Here is a 23,297-nt window from a genome sequence, read left to right on the forward strand (position 1 = left end):
AAAATTATATACAGTATGTATACCCCCCAGCCCTTGCTTCTTTATTTTATTTCACTAGGAGAAATGCTATAAAATCGCTTCACTCAGTTGTTATACAGGTTTAAATTTGTCATGCTACAAACTACCAATTCTAGCATTCTTATATTTGTTAAGATAAAATATTACATGCATAAAGTAGGTTGAGAAATATTTATACATCAGCATATGCAGTTTGAGAAAGATTAACTACTCTGCCAAATATTAAGATAATTTGTTGTGTTGCAATTAACTACATTACAGTTTATTGAATATACTTTCATACTTTGTCATTATGAACAGTTATTTCAAGAATTATCAGTTACAGAAATTAATGTAAAAATAAACTTGAAATTCTTACCTAACTAAGAATATATATATATATATATATATATATATACACAATAAATGCTATAACACACAATAAAAGCTGCAGTGCAGTGAACTAGTATCTTATGTTTTACAATGCAGTATATGACAGTAATGATTTCCTCCTTACTGAAATCAGTCAGATTAGAGCAAAATCATCTAGTTTCTTAAATCTGCAAATACACTTCTGTCCCATTCCTGCAGGTTTTAAAATGGCAATATTTCAGTGAATTACATGTTTATTAATATCCATATGCCAAACAGCAATAATAAAGTCATGTTTATACCAAAACTGAAGCAAACTTTAGTTATTTTAATTTCATGTTAAAATCAACTCCATCCAACAGGAAAAACAGAATATAAATCTCCAAACAGTCTTTACATGGAAGGAGTCAAGTTTTTCAAAAAACACAATAAGAAAAATTTCTTTACTTAAAGAAATAGCTGGCCTGGTTGGCTGAGTGGTTAGCATATCCACTCTACAGTCAAATGGCTACAGGTTTGAATTCTGCTGTGGGCATGGATGTTTGTGATTATCTGTGAAAATACTAGTGATGGTGGACAGTAGATCGTGTTGGTGTAGTGCAGTTTGCTGTAGATTGAATGATGGAGATGAAGAGTTGTTGACTAGGAGCCCTCCCTCGATGAGACTCAATGGAGGTGTCAAGTAATAATAATAATTAACTGAATATGGAAATCTGTAGAATTGAAAAGTGCTACAAAACATATTTCACAAATTTAGAGATGACAAAAATCTGGTGAACAATTATAGCACTCACCAAATTTATCAAATAATTCAAGTCATAAAGGTGTTTACATAGTGTTTCTTCAAGATTTAGTGAAGCTCAATTAAAGCATGGAATATTCATTAAAATAATATATTATAATGAAAACATGCAATTTTGACACAGGTTATGTTAGATTTACAAAAAAGCCCTGCTCCCAATCTACTGTTTCTGATATAATCATACAAGATCATCCCCATTTACTGCATATGATTTTCAAATTTGCAAGCTTTGTCTTCAACACTTCAGAAAAAGACTGAAGCATTAAATAAATACATTGACACAATGTGTTCCATCTGAAAGCTTAATGTTAGCATGAATTTAAATACCAAGGAAACATAATTTGAAAGTTTAATATAACATGAAAAAAAATATTATATGGTAGAGGTGAATCTGAGAGAATGAGGATGATAATGAAGTGCCTGAGGGTTCTATACTAGTGCACTATCTTTTAATTTTTATATTAATGACATAGGAAAAGATTAAAAGGATGAGATATCAAATTGTTTGCAGATGATGCAAAACTGGAGGGCGATAAAGATATCCTGCAGGATGATTTAAATAAACTGGCATTGTGGGCAAAGGATAATGATTGTCAATTTAATGTTGTCAAATGTAAGGTTATATGCACTTTGGGTTGAACAGATTACATACTTAAAAGTATAATGGTAAATACTGCATATCATGTTGATGGTACTAGGATTACAGGAAATTGATGAGGTGAGGAACCTTGTGGAGAATGGTGGAGAAAGAGTTGAAGTTCAGAAAGCATATTACAAAAGTTGGTAAAACAGATGAATGAATTACTTAAATTTTGAAAAACATGCTAACAAGTAGAGATAAGGCAGTTACTATCCTTCTTTCTAAGGCTATGTTTGGATACATCTTGAGTACTGCACACAGATCACCTTGGTTTCCTGGGGACCAGGAGGTGGTCTAAAAGATTCAGAGACAAGTGACCAAGATGGTAATAGGTATATGGAATGGAATACTTCTTATGAGAATAGATTAAAGGTTTGTAGGTTCAAAGTTTAGTTGATAATCAGAAAAGAGGGGCATGACAGAAATGTTTAAGATATTAGATTTTTTTATAAAATTGAGGGAAGGAAAAATTTTCAATTATGAAAAATAGTCAGTGAACTTGGACCACCCTTGGAAGTTGTGTAAGAGTGTCATTAGTAGGGATATGTTTACCAGATTTTTTGCATGGGGAATGGTTAGTGAGTGAAATGGATTGCCTGAATTAGTTGAATTATCTGATGGTGAATGAATTCAATGAAAGGTACAACAGGATTATCTGTGTTTATGATGGTTGATTTTGGTCTCCTGTAGTGAGTCTCCAGACTTCATAGGGATGCAATAAATAATAACTAATAGATCCATGAACCAGCAGTGGAGAAGCATTGCTTTAGAAGATAGAAAAAGGAAGAGCTCGTTAAATGAGATTTAATAAATCAAATTAAACAAATAATATACCAAGTTTGAAGAAAATGGCTGATAGATAACTAGTAATGAAAGAGTTAATGACATCAGCATATCATTAACATTTGGTGTATCTGAATACAGTTATGAGAAGTAGAGAGGACCAAAACTGACTTTCTGATTGTGAGTGGGTAAAGATGTCTGTTTAATGTTGCAAACTCTGAGATTTTAAAATGTAGGAAGCAATGATTGGATGCAGAGTACGTTTAGTGAGGATATTTTAGAGGAGAGGAAAGATCTGGAGCTGATGATGGAATAGAGAGAATAAATTGTTTTGCATGGACAGTGGTGAGATTAGATTGCTTGAAAATGTGATGAGTGCAGGAATAATGAATATTTAAATCAAGTATGATGAGCTGTGCAGAGTTGCGAGTGGGACATCCCATGATGAGTCTCTTGACTTCACAGAGGTCTGTTGATAATAAAATATCCCTTAACCACTATACTGGCACCGAGATGTTTATATATCAATACTTACATGGATGTGAAGTGTTCATTAAAATAACATGGATATGAAGCATAATTTAACTGATAACATGGATATGAAGCAAGCATAATTTAACTGATAACATGGATACGAAGCAAGCATAATTTAACTGATAACATGGATATGAAGCAAGCATAATTTAACTGATAACATGGATACGAAGCAAGCATAATTTAACTGATAACATGGATATGAAGCAAGCATAATTTAACTAATAATATGGATATGAAGCATAATTTAAATGATAACATTTCATTTACATAGCCATTTGGATGGTTAAGGTTATATGTCCAAAAATGGTGATCACATACAGTCTACCATATGTGTAACAAGAAATTGATATTTTCTTCATTACTGAAGAAAATATTAAGCCATCTATTTCCAAATGTGACTTATCATATTTCACATTCACAAAAAGTTTCACCTGGGTGTTAGTCAAACTTGTTAGATCACTTGAATGTGAATTAAAAAGTCTTTTTCTTTGTATGAAAAGATAAATGTGTTTTCAGATCACCTGATCGTAAAAATGCCTTTCCACAAGTTTCACATAAAAAGGATTTTTTCTGAGTGTGAACTAATGAATGTCTTTTCAGATTACCTGATAATGAAAAAACTTTACCACATATTTCACAACGAAAGGGCTTTTCTTGAGTATGAACTACTGAATGTGTTTTCAGATGACCTGATTCTGAAAATGTCTTGCCACAGGTTTCACATGAGAAAGGATTCACCCGTGTATGAAACAATAGATGTCTTTTTAGAGCACTTGATTGTGAAAATGCCTTAAAACATGTGTCACAAGAAAATGGTTTTTCCTGCGTATGAACTAATAAATGTTTTTTCAGATTACCCGAATGCGAAAACATTTTGCCACATGCTTCACAAGAAAAAGGTTTCTCCTGAGTGTGAACCAAAATATGTTGTTTCAAATTGTTAGACCAAGAAAACGACTTGCCACATGTTTCACAAGAGAAAGGTTTCTCCTGAGTGTGAACTAATAAATGTCGTTTCAGTTCCCATGACTCCAAAAATGACTTGTCACATGTGTCACAAGAAAGAGGTTTCTTCTGGCTATGAACTAATAAATGTTTCTTTAACTTAGCAGATTGTGAAAAGATTTTACCACAGGTTTCACACAAAAAAGGTTTTGCCTGAGTATGAATTAATAAATGTCTTTTCAGTGTATCCATTCTCAAGAATGGCTTGCCACATGTTTCACAAGAAAGTTTTTCTTCAGCATGAACTAATACATGATTTTTCAGTTTAGCTGATTGTGAAAATGTCTTGCCACATGATTCACAACAAAATGGTTTTTCTTGTGTATGAACTAATAAATGTCTTTTCAGAGTACCCAACTGAGAAAATGCCTTGCCACATGTCTCACATGAAAATGGTTTCTCTTGAGTATGTGTTAATAAATGTCTCCTCAGCTTACTTGAATGCAAAAATGATTTCTTACATATTTCACAAATACAGGTTTTCTCTCGAGTAGTATCTAATAAATGTATTTCTGCATGACATGATGATGAAAGTTCCATCACATATGAATTTTTTTTAAGAACTAAATAGATTGTAGGGTTACTTGAGTGTGGAAGCATTTAACCACATAATTGAAATACTGGAGATCATTTTAGTTACTGTGATTTTTTCCAAGTTTTATATCCACTCCCTGTAAATGGCAGGAATGAGCATAAAACTTTCCTCTCCTATTAGAATTTTTTCTAATAATCCATTCAATCATGTGTTTCATTGGTTATTCAGAACAAGCCATACATGATTATAAAGAATATTATACAGTTTCAGTGAAACTGTAAAAATAAACATGGAGTTTCTTTTTTAATGATATTTTCTTGGTAACATTCATCACCTAAGTGATTGTCATACTGCTTATTAATGAAGCTTGAATATTTCTTCAGACCTAATTCTAGCAAATACTATTCATTTTTCAACCAACAGAATTACTGGATGAAAAAAAAAAAAAGCAGATGCATGTGCAGTATATATCAAGTCAGATATGGTTAAAGTAGAGCTGCCCAGTTACTTCCAATCCAAATTCCCTTGCTATGTGCAGACTTGCCATCTATTCCCTGAAAAAAAATAAAAACATACATAAGTAAGTCCTCCTCACCATCAAATTCTTGATGCCACACTCAAGGAGTGGCCAGTAGAGGGGAAATCACTAAAAGATTAAATGATACTGACATATGAATGTAATGATATAAACAAACATGGGTTACCTTGATCACTTGCAAGATGTCTTCTAAATTTCAAATTTATGCTAATAAAGATTCTTATCACCGTAGTATGATGATAAGAGCAGGATTTTGGTTTCGGGTCTCACATATCAAGTCTTGCAATCATACTATATTCTTGATAGATTCTACTGAAAGAAAAAAAAAAAAGCTAGCTAGAGTATGAGTCTACTTTTAGTAGTTTTTTTAATGATTTATTACTTTACTTATTTTTTTTTATTTAAATTAAATAATGTATATGAAAGCTGTGAAGCTTTGATTTTGCCTTTTAACAAAAATAATTACCTAAAACATGTCCAGTTTTGGAAAGTAAGTGCAGTTAGCAGTTGGAAAGGGATCAATCATTCGATGCTGTTGGCACACTTTTCCTCAATGAGTCTTTGGACTCCCTGGAGCTGTCACATAATAATAATAATAATAATAATAATAATAATAAATAATAATCCTTGCTACTATAATAATTTATTGATTTATTTATATATTACTATTATTAGCATATGATGATTTCTTTAAATTAACACAAAAAACAAAAGGAATATGTAATACTGTTTCCTTTCCTTCATGCTTACACAGTGATCAGAATACATTATGAAACTTGAAGACATATCTACCATGTTGGAGTAAAACTTTAGTTTAATATAAACCAAAATAAACACTCAACATTTCTACCTTCACATTAAGGTCATCATCTGGAGTATACACATATATACAAAGAAACAAGCTGCATTACAATCTACATGGCATGCTAAAGTTACTGACTAACCATTACAACTATTGGCCTGACCTCTGGCAAGAAAAAAAAAACTTACTACATCAAAGCTAGAGTTCTATTATTATTATTATCTATTAGGTTACAAAATTAAATTAGTTTGGAGAGCAAAATATTAATAAATAAATAAAAATTTTCTCATATAAGTATACATATTAATTACAATCATATGGTATATATAGTGGCCAATAAAACCTGAAAAAATTGCTTAGAGTCCTAAAGTCAAGATTTGCTGGAAACTAAGTGGGCTGAATGTGTGCCATCCAAATTCTTGAGATTTTTATGCCACCACCATTGTTATGATTAGGGTGGTTGTTAATCAAAATTTCAGAGGCTTCTTTAAATTTCCGTTCATACCAGGTTTTTGTATGAACGAGCAAGTACTTTTTCAATCAATTTGGTGTAGTTTTAAGAGCATGATCTGAGAGGCCTGCTTCATCAAAATTGTTAAATTTAATGTGTCGTTTGTGTTCTTTTTTTACGGATAGGGATTGTACATCTAGTTTCCGCAACATAAGTTAAGTTACAGGTGCAATAGATGCAATAAGCTCTAGGATGTGCCAATGGAGGGGAGTGGATCCTTGGAGGAGCTGAATATGTTTTTTAAGTGGCATTAAGATTATAATGGTGTAGGATTATATTAATTTTTTGTGATAACTCTTTAATGTATGGGATAGCTATGCTTTACTCTAATCTCTATTATTTTTTGATGAAGTTTTATGAAGAACTTTATTAACAGTATTTTTGCTATAGCCATTATTTATAAATGTATTGCTGATAATTTTTAATTCTTTCTTAAGAGCTTGTTCATTAGAGCAAATTGTTATAGCTCTGTTTTTGAGGGTGTTAATTACTCCAAATTTTTGTGAAGGGTGTTGATATGAATTAACATGTATGTATTGGCCAGTAATGTAGGTTTGTGGTAAACAGTGAAGGATAGACAGCATGAGGGAAGATGTGTGACTAGTGTATCCAGGAAAGGGAGCGAGTTCTGATTTTCAATTTCAATAGTAAATTGTATGTGTTCATGTTATTTGTTCAGGTGGCTAAGGAATGTGTTTAAAGTTTAGTGACTGTGTGGCCAGATAACGAAAATATTGTCAATGTATCTAAGCGAAACTGTAGGTTTTAGAGTAAAGGAATCAAGAGCACATTGCTCAAAAGCTTCCATATAAAAGTTAGCAAGTGGGGGGATAGAGGTGAGCCCATGGCCATACCTTCTTTTTGTAGGTAAAATTTATTTTGCCACACGAAGTAACCAGAATATAGTACATGAACAAAGAGAGCCATAATGTCGGGTGGAAATTTGTTTTGTAGAGACACTGATTGGGACATTAGTGAAAGGGCAGAAATGTCAAAACTGACTAATAAATCATATTTGCCTAGTTTTATGTTTTTAATTTTGTTTCTAAAATGTTGTGTGTATTCTTTATATAGGAGGGGGAATGACCCACCAACTCCTTCAGTATTGATGCTAATTTCTTGGCTAAGTGATAATAAGGGCTGTCTATTCCCTCAAAGCAGAACATTTTATTTGTGTACTTTAGGAACACTATATATTCTGGGAAAATGGGTGTAATGGGGTATAAGTTTTTTAACAGGGTCTGATGGCCAAGAAGTGACAGACCTAAGTAATTTTACAGTTTTTTTCTTTTATCCTGTTCATCGGATCATAGTTTACAAGCTGATAGGTGTGCTGTTATCAGAGACTAGTTGATTCATCTGATGGATATGAGTAGATCTGTCAAGGACGACCAGTGCATTACCTTTGTCTGATTTTGTTATAATTATATCTTGATTAGCTTTTAATGACTTGACTGCTGCTAATTTTGCTTTTGTAAGATTGCTACATATGGTTTTCTTTTTATTCAACACATTGTTGATTTCTAAATGAATTTTATCAGCTACATTATTTGGAAGAGACTTAATGCCTCTTTCTATGTGGTATATAGCATCCAGTTTATTAGCAGTTCTAGGTGCTACTGCGAAGTTTAGGCCTTTATCCAGTAATGCAAAGTTGACTGTCATCAGCTATTAAAAAAAAAAAAAAAATGTTAGCGATGTATGTATCCTTTCCTTTAATAGTACATGGTGATCTGCACTCATTTTGATAAACTTATGGAGACTACAACCAAGCATATGGTAGCAATCAATGGGAATTTTGGACCATTCTTCCTGTAGGCATGTAATCAGGTACCGAAAAGTTGTAGGGCAGATGACCCTGGACCACACACGAGGCTCCAGTTTTCATCCCACAGATGTTCAATAGGATTGAGATCAGGGCTCAATGGAAGTCAGTAAATTGTGGTGATGTTCGTGTCCACAACGCATGCAGTTGCAGCAGCCTTATGACATGGTGCATTGTCTTGTCGAAAGAGACAATGGCTAGTTCCATAGAAACTGACACAAAGTAGGAAGCATTGCATTATCCAGAATGTTCAGATACCACTCAGATTTGAATGTTCATGGCACCACAAACAGAGGTCGAGGCTGAATCTGGAAAAACAGCACCATACCATCACTCTGCCGCCTCTAAATTTCATAGTTAGGGTTGTGCACTCTGGTAAGAGATGCTCACCAGGCATCCACCATACCCACACCTGCCCATCTGCTCAGTATATGGTGTAGCATGATTCGTCAGTCCTTATTAGTCAATTTTGACATCTCTACCCTTTTCACAAATGTCCCAATCAATGACAATTCTTCTTTTACAGGACTAATTCCTGCCTGATACCATGGTGCTCTTTACTAATGTATTCTCATTATTTTGTATGGCAAAATATTGTTTACCTGCAAATAAAAGGCACAGCCATGGGCTTGCCATTAACCCCCCCCCTGTTCCAATTGTTAACTTTTATATAGAAACTTTTGAGCAATGTGCTCTAGTTTCATTTATTTTAAGTATATAATAATAAAAATAAGTAGATTCTAATAAAAGCATAGCCATCCCATACATTAAAGGGATATGAGATAAAATAAACAGAATACTACAGAAATACAACCCTAATGCCAACTTTAAGCCTTCTCCAAATTAAAGAACTTATTCAACTCCTCCAAGGCTTCACTTCTTCCATTGGCCTACCCTGGAGTATACCATATTCAGTGTACTACCTGTAATATGCCTTATATAGGTGAAACAGGATGAACTATTCCTAAAAGAAAAAAGGAACATACACAATACATTAAATTTAATAACTATGGTAAATCTGGTCTATCTGATCATGCTCTGAATCCTCTATACAGACTTGACTGGAAAGGTGAGTGTTCATTGTATCACCAAATTGCATATTGGTGATATAAATTGCATTTATACCAATGTATTATTGTATAAATTGCATTTATACCAAAATGTGATATAAATGCAATTTAAAAAGGTCTGTGAAATTCTTATCAACTCCCTTAATCTTAACAATAATGATAGTTTAAAAATTCCAAGAATATGGATGGCCAATATTCTACAACACGACTTTGTGTTTTAAGAGTTCCTTTTAAATTATAATAATAATAATAATTATTATCGTAAGAGTGAATGGAGTCACAGACTCATTCAGGAGGTGTCATACACACATCTCATCATACTGTGCCTTAAACACATTCAAATTCTCTTCCGATGCCACGCTCTCAGGCAATGCATTTCAATCATTCACAACTCTCTATGCAAAAAATTTTGCTTCTCACTTCCTCCTTATACAGCTTCTGGAGATGACCCCCTGTTTTCCCCTGATCACCCACCATTTTATGAAAAACCTCTTCAATATTAATCTTATAAGACACACACGAACCACCACTACCATAATCATCTACATCAGCGATTCCCAGATTTTTCCTAAGATGGAACACTTCACAAATCTTGAAATTTTCACGGAACACCTTGGTTATTTTGTAATGTATTAATACTTAATTATGGCATAATCATAAAGAGTATTAGTACACTTATATGGTGTGATATGTTGACAAATATAAAATTACATTTAAATCAGTTATCAATCACTGGACTAATGAAATCTTGTAGCATATTGTAGTTTCCTCAGGCCAACATCATTAAATAAATTTGTGCTAATTTTCATTGACATATCCCATTCTGATCACCAAAAATTTATAATATTATTATAAGTACATACGAGTGAATGCAGACTTTTTCTCCTGTGTGCTGGTAGTATTTCCCTCCTTTTGAACATCCTGGAGATAACTTTGTAGGCTGGAGGTGGATGAATCACTATCTGTTGCATCACAAACACCTTCAATAAGAGATTTCTTAACACCAAAATTAAGCAAAGTCCCTTGTCTCTTATTCATATTAAAATTTAAATCTGTAGGCCTATTACTTTAAAAAAATCATGACACTACGGTTTCGAAACCAGCACTTTCACCCTACAACACGAACTTGCAAAGAAAGTATTCAGTATTATTAGATTTGAGAACTGGATACAGACTATTTTGATCTTCAATTTCAGTGGAATAATTTTCTTTATACTTCCTTGCTGATTGGTCACTAACATTTGCAATACATGTGTTATTTCATTCAGTTTTGAGAACAGAGGATAAGCTGCCCATTGTTGTAATCGGCTTGCAGGCAATTTTTATGACCAGTCATAAACAGCGGTATTGTCTTTCCCGAATTACTTCCATGTTTAAATATACAAGGCTTGGTTATTGACGTCAAGGAACACTTATTCACTTTCCATGGAACACTGGTGTTCTGCGACACAATTTGGGAAAACCTGATCTCCAGCTACTGCCCACCACCACTAGTACTATCACAGACAATCAAAAATATCCATGCCCACAGCAGGATTTGAACCAGCCTTTTGGCTGGAAAGCAGATATGCTAACCACTTGGCCAACCAGGCTGTCATCATCATCATCAATTTCATGATATGTACCTACAAAGGGTGTTCAGGTTACTATGACAGCACAACATGATTAAGTTTACAATATTATTAATTTCCTATCAACAATTATCCTCCAATTCAGCCTGTTAGTTGCGAGCATTTCAATATTGTCTTATCTAACATGGCATCAAATTCATTTTTAATATGATTCTGCCATTGATGCCATCAGTTCACTCCCTAATTCTTCTCAGAACTCTCATATCTGTGGTCCCCAGTCTTTGATCAAATCAAGTCTTTATTGATGTTTTGGCTAATTTCTCTTTTATTCCATATAAATTTATTCAGCTGGCTGCCCACCATACCAGCTTTGCTTATTCTGTGATCTATTTCCAGATTTAACCTGCCACCTTCATAAAAAAAAAAAAAAAAAAAAAAAAAAAAAAAAAAAAATGCAGCTGAAGTTTTCTAGGCCAGATTTGTCATCATCATCATCATCAAATTCCTGCTATGTACCCTCAAGGGGTGTACAGGATATGATAGTACTAAATGAAAAAAAATTACATCATTATTAATTTCCTATCTACAATTTTCCTCCAAATCAGTCTGTTACTTGTCAAGACTCCAACATTATTAGATCTTATATTTCTATCGTCTAAGGCACTTTGTACCGTATCAATCCACCTATATCTTGGTCTTCCTCTGGGTCGTTTTGCTGCCAACCTGGCAGAGAACACTTGTTTTGCTAATCTTTCCTCACCCATTCTGTTTAAGTGACCATACCACCTGAGATTAGCTCTGCTAACATTCCTGGATGAGGACAATGTCAAGTTCTTTCCTAATATCCTTGTTTTTAATATGATATTGCCATTGATGCCATCTGTTCACGCGTATAATCTTTGTCAGGACTCTCATATCTGTGGTCTCTAGTCTTTGGTCAAGTGTTTTACTTCTGACCCAGCTCTCAGATCCATAAGTTAAAACTGGTTTGAACACTGTTTTGTATACAGCTAATTTAGTGTTCCTACTAATTTCTCTCTTATTCCATATGAATTTATTCAATTGACTTCCCACCATACCAGCTTTGCTGATTCTGTTGTCTATTTCTATATTTAATTTACCATCTTCAGTAAAAATCGTGCCTAAATAGCTGAAATGTTTTACTTGTTCCACAGGGTCTCCATTCACAACACAGTTGACATTTTCAATGATTCTGCCTATTTTCATTGTCTTTGTCTTTTTATTGCTGACCTTCATACCATATCTATTACAACAGCTATTCAATTTAGTCAGAGAATCTTGCAGACTTGTAGTGGATTTATTTAGAAGTATAACATCATCCGCATAAAACAAAGAGCTGACATTAACATCTCCAATTTTGATATCATGTTTAATACCACTTTCCTTCATAATGTGATCCATATAGATAATGAATAACAGAGGGGATAATGTACATCCTTGTCTCACACCAGATTTAACATTAAACCATCTTCTTGTACTTCCTTCAATTCTAACTGCTGACTTACAACTCAAATAAAGACTAAGTATTGCTTGATATAATGCCCCATTGACACCCTATAACTGCAGCGTATTGAATAGCTTCTCTCTTGGCACCTTGTCATATGCCTTTTCCAAATCGACAAAACTTAAATACAGATCTTTGTTATATTCCCATGCTTTCTCGACTATTTGTCGTAAAGTGAAGATCTGATCCTGACAGCCTCTATTTGGGCTGAATCCAGCTTGTTCTTCACCAAGCTTTTCTTCCACAATTCTTCTCAACTGTTTCTCAGGTATACTTGCATAGATCTTGCCAGGAACACTCAGTAGGAAAATACCTCTGTAATTCTCACATGCAGTTTTATTTCCCTTTTTATATATGGATACTATGAGAGCTCTACTCCAATCATCGGGAATTCGTCCCTCTGTTAAGGCCTTCTGAACTATGCAGTGAAGCCACTGTACGACTCTCACACCACCATACTTCAGCATTTCTGGTCGAATATCATCTACTCCTGCTGCCTTTCAAGCCTTTGATGGCTTTTTCTACTTCAAGTATGGATATGTATTCTTGACTGCATGCCTGGTCAGTGTTTTTAACCACTATGTTGTCATCACTGCTTGTTTCATTTAGAAGTTTTTCAAAGTAATTACTCCATACTTCAAGGATATCTTTTTCTCCCGTTTTCATGTCACCTTTATCATCTCTAACTCCTTTTACAGCACTCTTTCCTCCATTCCTAAGCTTCTTCAACAACCTCCAGAATATTTTGCCACCTTCTTGATATTTATTTTCTATGTTCTTGCCAAAGTCCTCCCATGACTTTTGTTTAGCTAGTTTTACACAGTGTTTCGCTTTCTTACATTTATCTCTGTATTCTTTAAGAGCAAAAGCTGACTTATTTGCCAGGAACTTTTGATATGATTTCTTCTTTTCCTTCACTGCCTCTTTAACTTCCTGTGTCCACCAGGGAGTTCTGATTTTTTTATCCTTACAGACAGCCTCAGCACATACCTCTCTGGCAGAATCAATCAATGTTTTCTTCAGAGTTTGCCACTGAATCTCCAAGGTTTGATTCCTGTTCTCAAACTCTTTCATTTTTTCTTCAATAATCTTTGTGTATTTTAGTCTACAGTTCACATCTGAGAGCTGCTCAACTTTTATTCGCTTTAAAACTTTCTTACATGTTATTCTTTTCAATATGAAATTCAATTTTATCTTGCTCAAGACTAAATAGTGATCACTTCCAATTTCAAATCCTCTGTACACTCTGGTGTCCTGCACCAGGGAGAAAACATCACTATCAACAATAACATAGTCAATGAGACTTTTCTTATTCCTAGCCTCTTCTCTCCATGTGTATTTGTGCACATTTCTATATTGGAACATGGTGTTAGTAATAACCAGTCCATGTCCTGAGCAGAAATCCAACAGATATTTGCCATTATTATTAGCTTTGCTCTTTTCTCCAAATTTTTCCAAAATATTTTTGTATATCTCACAATCATTTCCTACACTGCTATTTAGATCCCCAACAAGGACCAACTTTTCATTTTTCATTGTGTCAGTTGCTTTTTCTAAAGCTTCAAAAAATTCCTCCACTTCTACCTTAGTAGAACCTTCTGTGGGACTATAGGCAGAAAGAAGTCTCATTATCCAGTTCCCCATTCTCATATTTGCCCACATTACTCTACTTGAGAGTGACTTCCATTCAAGAAGATTAGCCTCGTATTTTGTGTTGAATACTATGGCTACTCCTTCTTTTCCTAGATTGTCATTGCCTGAATATAACATTTTGCATTTATTGCTCAGAAAGATCTCACCAGTTTTGGTCATTTTTGTTTCAGTCACCCCTATTATGTCGATCTGGTACTTATCTAATTCCTCAGCTAGCTCCATTTCTTTGCCATTCAGGCTTCTTACGTTGATAGTACCGATCTTTAACTCTGGTGATGTTGAGTTGGGGTTTGTTTTCAGATTTGTTCCAGTAGCTGACTTTTCGCTGTTCGCCCTGGTTCCCTGGCGAAAACAACGGGGGCCTTGTTTAACCGAGCGACGCCCCAGCTGGCATGAAATTTTGTCATGTTGTAACATCATTTTTTATTTTGGTTTAACCAATAAGAATACAATTTGGTCGGCTAAATCCCAAATTGCCAGCCCATCCTTGTTCGTTCAGTATCCAAGTAGATACCCAACAGGGTGCAACACGAGAAGGTGAGGATTGGACATTAGTGAATTTATGTGGAGGTCTCCTCTCAGTTACACAGCTTTGACTCTTAAGCATCCCCCTTCTTCTAGATACTTCTAGATGTGTTTAGGAGTATAACATCATCTGCATAAAGCAAAGAGTTAAGTTTGACATCTTGAATTCTAATATCAAGCCTAATAACACATTCTTTCATAATGTGATCCACATAGATGAGTGATAGTGGAGATCATGTGCATTCTTGTTTTACCCCTGATTAAACGATGTTCCTCTTGTATTTCCTTCAATTCTAACTGCTCACCAACAACTCAAATACAGACTATGCATTGCTGTGTGTAAAGTTTCATTCACCCCATATAATTGAGTTGTTTTGTAAAGCTTATCTCTACACAGGGACCTCCACATCGGCGGTCCGATGTGGAGGTCCTTGTAATGTGTGGCTGTAGCTTATCTAGCCTGTGCATAAAATAAATCCAGCACTGATCACTGGAGTGAAACAAGTATTGCGCACATCTTATTGCATGCCTTCTCTTTCTATGCCACATCAACACTACTGTTTCATGTCTATTACTCTGTCAGTTATTCTCTCATCGATGTCAGAGGTTCATATCTGGCCTAATTTGCTTCATTAATATTACAAAGTTCACCAATATTACAATGTAGCCCTTTCTTTTATTCAACTACACTGTGAATATAGTACAGAAGCAAATATATTGCTAGGCTGGATCACTGAATGGTTACCATACCTACTGCAGGGTCAAATCCAGACATGGGCATGGATGTTTTTGATTTTCATTAGGTGGGAGATGAATGGCATCGCCTAGTGTGAAACACCTTCCCCACTCAATGGAGGCCTGAGTGGCTTGAAAAAGTTCCATGTTTGATCTCTAGAGCAGTTTCAGACTGTAAAAAATAAATGAAAAATACAAAAAAAAAATATAATTGATAGAAATAGGAAAAAAAAAATTCCCTAGCTGCTCATGATACAAAACATACTTCAGATTTACAAATAACTTTCCGTGAGTGGGAGTAACATAAAAATAAGTAAAAAAAAAAAGAAGCAGATTATAATTAAGGGGATACAAATCCCTTGTTGTTCAACTGCCAGTAAGCAAAACTTTAAGATTGAGAACTACGAATCTATGAGTTTCATATATACCGAAAAACTATTGGCGAATCCAAGTGTAAATGACCACTTGGTAGTACAACACCAAGGCAACTCGAAGCAAAGGTGGAACAAGCTCCCTCACTATCCTTGATATTTTCTCATAATGTAAAAACACAGCCCCTAAGGGATGTAATACTGTAATTACATTATGAGGAGAGGTCGCTACCCAGACCGGTTTCAACTTTTTTTGAGGTCTCATCAGTGAGTAGGTAGACCTGAAAGACAACAAGGTTTAAGTGAAAAGAACTTGCATACCTTTACTATACGAATGCCATAAAGGTGTGTTTGTATATTATAACATAAATTGAAAGCCAAACGGCTATTTTTCTGGTATCCTTAATAATAATTAAGGGGATACAAATCTCATGTTGTTCAACTGCCAGTAAGCAAAACTCTAAGATCAAGAACTACGAATCTATGTCGATAGTTTTTTGGTATATATGAAACTCATAGATTTGGATTAAATGCCATCCATATTAAAGCGTTTCCTCTAATTCCAATATCATGTACTGTTTGTATTAATTTTTTCCAAACATGATCGAAAGCAGCAGTCATATCAAGGAATATGGCAGTTGTCTTTTTTGTTGGTTTTTCCTGAAATGAGTCTATTATTGTTTGGCAGAAGTGGAATAATTGATCTCTTGTCGAATGACAGGTTCTATAGGCAGTTTGGTAGTAGTTGATTTTCTTATTTTTTGTCAGCCAGTGCATAAGCCTGAAGTGTATGATTCTTTCAGTAATTTTACAAAGTCTGCTAGTTAATGCGATAGGTCTATATAAAGTATTATTATACTGGATAAGAAATTCTGATAAAAGATTAATGTTTTAATGCTTTGGCCAAACATAAGCAAACAAAGTTGTGTGAAGTATCTTCAAAACTACTTGAATATAGAGGCTGCTGACTTCACATCAATTGTCTCAGCATCCCATAATGCAAAAACCCTGTGGGAAGCATCACTACCTAGACTAGTTTTGACCTTTATTGAGGAAGATATCAAGGTTAAATCAATACAGAAGTTATATATTTTTTATATTATTATTATTATTATTCGTGACACCTCCAAGGAGTTCGAGGACTCATCGCGGGAGGACAACTATTATACAACTGTCTCAACCTAGTACTACACCGAACCTCTACTACCAATCATCTCTATCAACGCCATCTACCAACCATCTACGCCACCACAACTAGTAATTTTTTGTCTGTAAATTGCGTGTGTTCTAAAGGGCCGATTTGTCTGTATGCAGGATGAAAAATTCGAGTTTCTGGGAGAAAAAAAACCCTGCTACCTCCATATGAGATCAGCTAACTCACCTTAAATTGAAAAAGTTTACATAAAGTTTCCTCTTGTTGCAACGAGAATCTACCTTAGGCCTATTCCAATCGAAGGGCGCAATGTACCGTTGTTCTTCCAACTGCGCTATGGAGGTGCTTAAAACCCGAGTTTCCGGGAGAAAAAACCCTGCTATCTCTGTATGAGATCGGCTAACTCACCGTCGATTGAAAAAGTCCATATAAAGATTCCTCCTGTCATGACAAGACTTTAACTTAGGCCTTTTCCAATCGAAGGGCACAACATACTATCATTCTTCCAATTGCGCTATGGAGACGCATATATATACAAGTTAAAAAACTTAATCACCAAATGCTCTGTGTCATTTATAGAAAAGTTTATCACTGGGTTATCTCACTTTCTTTCCCAACAGCAAACAATGTTTGTGTGTGAAGTATTTTCATGATATATTTTCAGTTATATGACTTCTGCACAGTTATTACTTTGGTATCTTGCTGAGTCTAGTATTGTGATGAGCCCTAAAGAGCTTAAAACCAGTTGGGTGGTGACCCCTCCATACTGTTTTTGAATTATGGGATGCTGAGACAACTTGTGTGAAGTTAACAATCTTTATGTACAAGGAGGCTATTCATAATACCACCAATGATGGGTTATCAACCTTTTGTTGATAGTATTATGTGCAGAGATGGAGGATTAAGTAGCATGGCTAGTGAGCTGTGGTATAGGGTATCCTCCCATGATGAGTTCTTGGATACCTTGATTTGGACAGGTAATAACAAGATTTATTGTACATTGAAACCATGGCTAGAATTGAGAGTCGATTCTTTCACTTTTTCTAGATGGTACTTCTGGTCTCCCTTAAGGAGGATGTAGTTTCACAATGGGCAGTGAAGATATCAGCTAACACTGTAAGGTTTTTACAACTATTCATCCCATAGCAGGGCGAAACCCCTATCAAGATGAGCTTGTGAACAGCTAGCCCACATAACTTCCAAAGCGCTATAAAGAAGCCTGAGTGAAATATAAAATCATAATATATACTTTAATTAAAACATGATAATGTTTAGTTCATCAACTTCCTAAACTAATTTGCACGTAATATATAAATTACATATTCATTATTATTTTTATGGCTATTTTGCCTGCTTTTGTTCAGGAGTGCCCTTTTTTTAATGTCATTGGCTTTTTTCTCAAGAATTTTTAGGGCATTGCAGATGTATTTTAGAGACAAATATATGTAGCATAATACAAGAAAATTCGCACATACCTTTTCTTGGATGTTGTTTCCTGTCTTCTTTCTGCCGTGTGCATACGTCTGCTGTTATGGCATTAAAAAGGGAGTGGAGGGGGGGACTTAGGCAATGTGGGAGAATTAATTTGAAAAAAACCCGTTTTTTTTTTTTTATATAATAGATATAATTTTTAAGGGTGGGAAGAGCGCTTCTTTTTGTAGGGTGGGATAAAATGAAAAAGGGGGCTGAAAATAGACACTGTTTTTTAGAGGAAGGGGAAGGGTTTATGGGAAAAGGGGACGGGGGAGAGGGTTGATGGGGTGCGAGCCATTTCGACTGTGTAGGTCATCATCTGAACTTATGGAATAAGTGGATGCGATGTTGTCAGCTTGGTGTTTCTGCCTTTGAAGTGTTTGTGTTATCACCTATTGTCAGAGTTGTGACCTAATATTTATGTTGTGGAGCTCCCAACACTTGGAGATTATGTAGGGTCAGTGGACGTTGATTGAGTTCTCGTCACATTTTATGACTATCGTTTCTGAAATTCTAAGCACTGTTTCATTGTCTTGTCTGTCTATTATGATGGCCTTGTCAATTTGCGGGGCATGTTTCTGTTCAAGGGCGTGAACTGCTATTTCTGTTTCCCCTGTACTTTGTATTCTATTTTTCTTTTTGATGTTGCATTTTTTAGTGTTTAAATGTTCTGGAATAGGGATGTCACAGTCACGGAAATGTTCTTGTAGTCTTGCCCATAAAGACCTCTGTAGGTGATATCACAATCTTTTGGGAAATTTGTAGACTACATTGTGGTGTTCTAATATTTCTTTGTGTGTGAAAGAAAAAAAAAACCTGGGTTTTTCCAAATTAATTCACCCACATTGCCTAAGCCCCCCCCCCCCCCCTACACACACACTCTGCTTTTAACACCCTAACAGAAGAAGCAGGGTGACCACCACTAGTACTTTTTATAAATTTTTAGTGTTCTAGTACATTCATCAACTGATCTAGTACTTCCTTCCTTCCGAATAATAATAATAATAATTAAAATAACAATATGAGAGTTAGACATGAGTTTAATATTTTTCTCTTCTCCCATCTCCCCATATGTCACATTCAGTGAAACAAACATGATTTTTCTTTTTTTTTATCCCCTTCTCACTGTTCGCTAACCTTCTCTTCCACTCCCCGATCCTATACTCATGCAATCTGACTGGTATTAGCCAATGAAAATATATTCTTTGCTATTCAAATACTTCTCAGCGTTACAAGATCATTACAACAATGAAAACAAGTGGAAAAATTAAATATTTTAATACGAATAACCACTTTTTATTGATGCACAGCATGATTTGGACCCCACTGAAAAGAGAAATCCAGCCGACAATGGTCAGTTTTTAGACATAGAAAATGTACATAAAGAATAACAACTTTGAAAACTGTAAAAGCATTGAAAAATGGGCAAGAATTCATGTTTTTTTTGGAATAAAGTTTTTGAAATGAAAAATGCTGTAGGAGAACAAATGTTTCCTAATTTAACACCATATTAAAGCTTTACTGTGTCTCTCTCATTCATCAGCAGCAACTGAAAGAATATTTTCAGCAGGGAAAATAAATAAGAATAAAATTAGAAATCAACTACAAACTCCCTTGATGAATGGACTAATTTTGACAAAGGAAAAATTGAAACATTTATCAGCTACAGATTTTACTATTTCTGAAGAGTTAATTAATTTAGCAAAATCTGTTAAAAATAATGAATAAATACTTCCAGTGTTTTTCTTGTGAGTAATGTTAAATTAATAAATGAAAGACTTAATTTAATTTATTAAATTAAGTCTTTAATTTAATAAATTAAAACTTAACTTAATATGTTTAATTTAATAAATTTAATAACTTAACTTAATAAATTAAAACTTAATATGTTAGTCAAGTAAATATTAGTTTAATATCCAACGTTTCACTGACTGATATCTGTCAGCATTTTCAAAGGAACACACCGATAAGCAATACAAAGTAACAAAAACTAGGAAACTAATCGACAATTCTAAAAATTATATAAAGTTATCACTGTGTGTGATAAAATGATATAATATGCATGTCGCAACTGCAACATTTTATTTGTTGAGATATTTAATGTAATTTTCATGAAAGTTCATTTCTTTTTGGTTAAATGATCTGATTAGAGTTTTCCATATATCTGGTAAGATTAGGCCTTGATTCTTATTTAAGTTACCTGTTGAATGAGCAACTGTAGCAGCTTCTTTAAATGTTCTGGAATGGTAGTTGTCTTCTATGTAGGGCATATGATTCACATCCCATTCAATATTATGGTTGGTAGAGGCAAAGTGTGAAGAAAGGCCTGATATATCCTGTCTGTTATTCCTTACATAGTCTATGTGTTCTTTCTTTCTTGTATCAAAACTTCTAGATGTCTGTCCGATGTAATTAATACCGCAAGAACAAGGTATGCTATAAACTCCATAGTATTTGTAGAAAGGATGGCTATCTTTTGGTGATCTTATAAACTTTTGAATGGTCTCAATAGGTTTGAAGGTTACTCTGACATTATATGGTTTTAGAAGAAGAGCTAATTTTCTGGATATGGCACTAACAAATGGAATTGTTATAGAGCAGATCTATTGGGTTTCATCTCGTTGTCTTTGAGGTATGTCACTAAATAGAATTTTGTTGATGATTCTTGTAGGTTAGCCATTTAGGGATAAATCTTTGGATATTTTCATTAATTCTTCTTGTAGGTCACCAAGGTCTGTGGTACATATAGCTATTTTTTTGAGCATATGGATAATGCTGAGTTTCTGGGATATGTGGTGAGATGAGTCGAAATGAAAGTAGCGTCCAGTGTTAGTAGGTTTTCTATATACTGACAGGTTGATGCTATTGTCAGTTTATTTCTTAATAAGGACGTCTAGGATTATTAATATATTTATTAATACTAGTAGTCAAGAAAAAGGTCATAATATTAATGTTACATTTTTTAAACACTAAAATGAGACAAAAATTATATGGTAAATTAATACACGTGTTAAGTGCTAGAGATACAATTGGGACTTCTGTTATGATGATTGACTACTGCAGCTCTTAGATGATTACAGTGAGGTGGGTTTGACTTTTTTTTTTTTCATATATGTCGTACATGTGTTAAGTTAGCGGTTTTACATTGCGTTCATCTATGATAATAAGGTAGTAATACCGTAAAATGCACTAAATAGAGTGAATGAAACGAAAGCAAATAAAAATTTAGTATTTTTTTTAAGATCTAGTACCTTTTTCCTGCATAACTTTGTACTAAATATTTTTGCTGAGTGGTCACCCTGAGTAGAAGTAGATAAAAAAGCCAATGACATTTAAAAAAAAAGGGCACTCCTAAACAAAAGCAGACAAAGTAGCCATAAAAATAATAGTTTTTAAGAGTACATGGGAGTTTCCCCAGAAATAATACCTATATTTACATATTCATTTTCCCTATAGTGACTCGGAAATGTATGTATGTAAACTTCAGGATTGTAACTAATGAAATAACATTCACGTTTAGTTTCAACTAAATGCATCCAATGAACTTTATTCATGAAAATATATTTCAATACTTACGCCCTCAACGTAAGTAAATAATCAATATGCATACATCAATGCTGCCATTATGATACGCTTTACTCTCGTCATGTGTACATGTAGTCGCACACCCATGCCAGCCGTCAAAACAGAAAACGAAACTTTTGCACTCCGCTGATAATCAGAATACATTTTATCACTAGAATTAACAATTTAAAAAGTATTTTGTAATGGCAATTCCATCTAAATTTTCCTTGTTTATATACCAGAAGCTAATTTTAGTTATTATTTTTACCCCTGTGTTGACATTTAAACTATTTTAAATTAAAAAAAAAAAAAAAAAACAGCTACGATAGATATTGTGCTGATAGTTTGGGTCTCCCACGAAGAGTCTTAGAGTTCATGAAGGTGGGCATTCAATAATAATAATGAAAATCAGCTAATACATTTTATTCCCCTAACAAAAGACAATGGTTTTGTCTTTTGTTTTGAGTATATCAGTGATGAGGTGACGAATACAACATCAGTTTCTAATTGCCTCCCAAAATATTCAAATCCCCCCCCCCGTGGGGCGTACGTCCCACGTTGAGAAACACTGATCTAGAGGAACAAAAGACCAGATCCTTATTGATAAAATGATTCTCAGAAATTCAAAAAGAAGAAACACTAACTTAAACATGGCATACATAGATTATAAGAAAGCAGTCCATTCGCTCCCACACTCCTGGATCCTAAAATCACTAAAAATATTTGGAATTAGCAAATATATATGTTCGTTTTGGCTGCTGCTATGAAATCATGACAAACAACTTTAATAGTCAATAATGAACAATTCGGTGATAGCATTAAACGAGGAACTTTTTGAGCTGATTCCTTGTCACCATTGCTCTTCGACATTTCTTTGATACTTTTGTCTATGATTTTGAAGAAAACAAAACTTAGATATAATACTCCTAAATATAATATTAAAATTTCTCATCTGCTATACATAGATGACTTAAAGTTATATGGAAAATTGGCACAGCAAATAGACCCTCTACTGAACACGGTTCGTATTTCAGTTAGGTACATCAAAGTAGAATTTGGTTTGGATAAATGTGCAATTTTATCTATTAAACGAGGTAAAATTAAGGATTCTAATTATTTTAGTTTTGACCAGGAGAAATATATAAAAGCAATTTCAACTAACGAACACTATAAATACCTAGGAATATTAGAAGCCAGTGATATTCTCCACTCGAAAGTTAAACAACAGGCAGCAGCAGAATACACTAAAAGAGCCAGAAAAGTTTTAAACTAAAACTTAGTAGATTAAACTCAATTAGAGAAATGAACTC

At 34.2% G+C, this 23,297-nt stretch overlaps 1 protein-coding gene across 3 annotated transcripts; it reads right to left on the bottom strand.

The window, feature by feature from the left end:
• Positions 1–1,143: 1,143 nt before the first annotated feature.
• Positions 1,144–22,084, bottom strand: LOC150095163 (uncharacterized). Of its 3 annotated transcripts, none has more exons than XM_090411117.1 (4): positions 22,000–22,084; positions 5,676–5,785; positions 5,376–5,518; positions 1,144–5,225 (listed from the first exon to the last, which is right to left on the bottom strand). In XM_090411117.1, exon 4 carries the CDS (start codon positions 4,734–4,736, stop codon positions 3,603–3,605), a length of 1,134 nt encoding a protein of 377 aa, XP_090267243.1. In that variant the 5' UTR covers positions 4,737–5,225; positions 5,376–5,518; positions 5,676–5,785; positions 22,000–22,084; the 3' UTR covers positions 1,144–3,602. The 3 variants fall into 3 exon arrangements, with proteins under 3 accessions (XP_090267243.1, XP_090267240.1, XP_090267241.1); XM_090411114.1 differs by having other exon boundaries at positions 5,376–5,521; XM_090411115.1 differs by lacking the exon at positions 22,000–22,084 and adding an exon at positions 18,426–18,512 and having other exon boundaries at positions 5,376–5,521.
• Between the last annotated feature and the right edge of the window lie 1,213 nt (positions 22,085–23,297).

This window comes from Typopeltis vanoorti, chromosome 21 (genome assembly GCF_054136105.1).
Source record: "Typopeltis vanoorti isolate ZY-2024b chromosome 21, IOZ_Tvanoo_1.0, whole genome shotgun sequence".
In the NCBI taxonomy this organism is placed as follows: Eukaryota; Metazoa; Arthropoda; class Arachnida; order Uropygi; family Thelyphonidae; genus Typopeltis; species Typopeltis vanoorti.

What these genes read in the sequence shown, in the direction of transcription:
- LOC150095163 (XM_090411117.1), bottom strand. Translation starts at nt 4,736, where the DNA reads ATGCTTCCACACTCAAGTAACCCTACAATCTATTTAGTTCTTAAAAAA.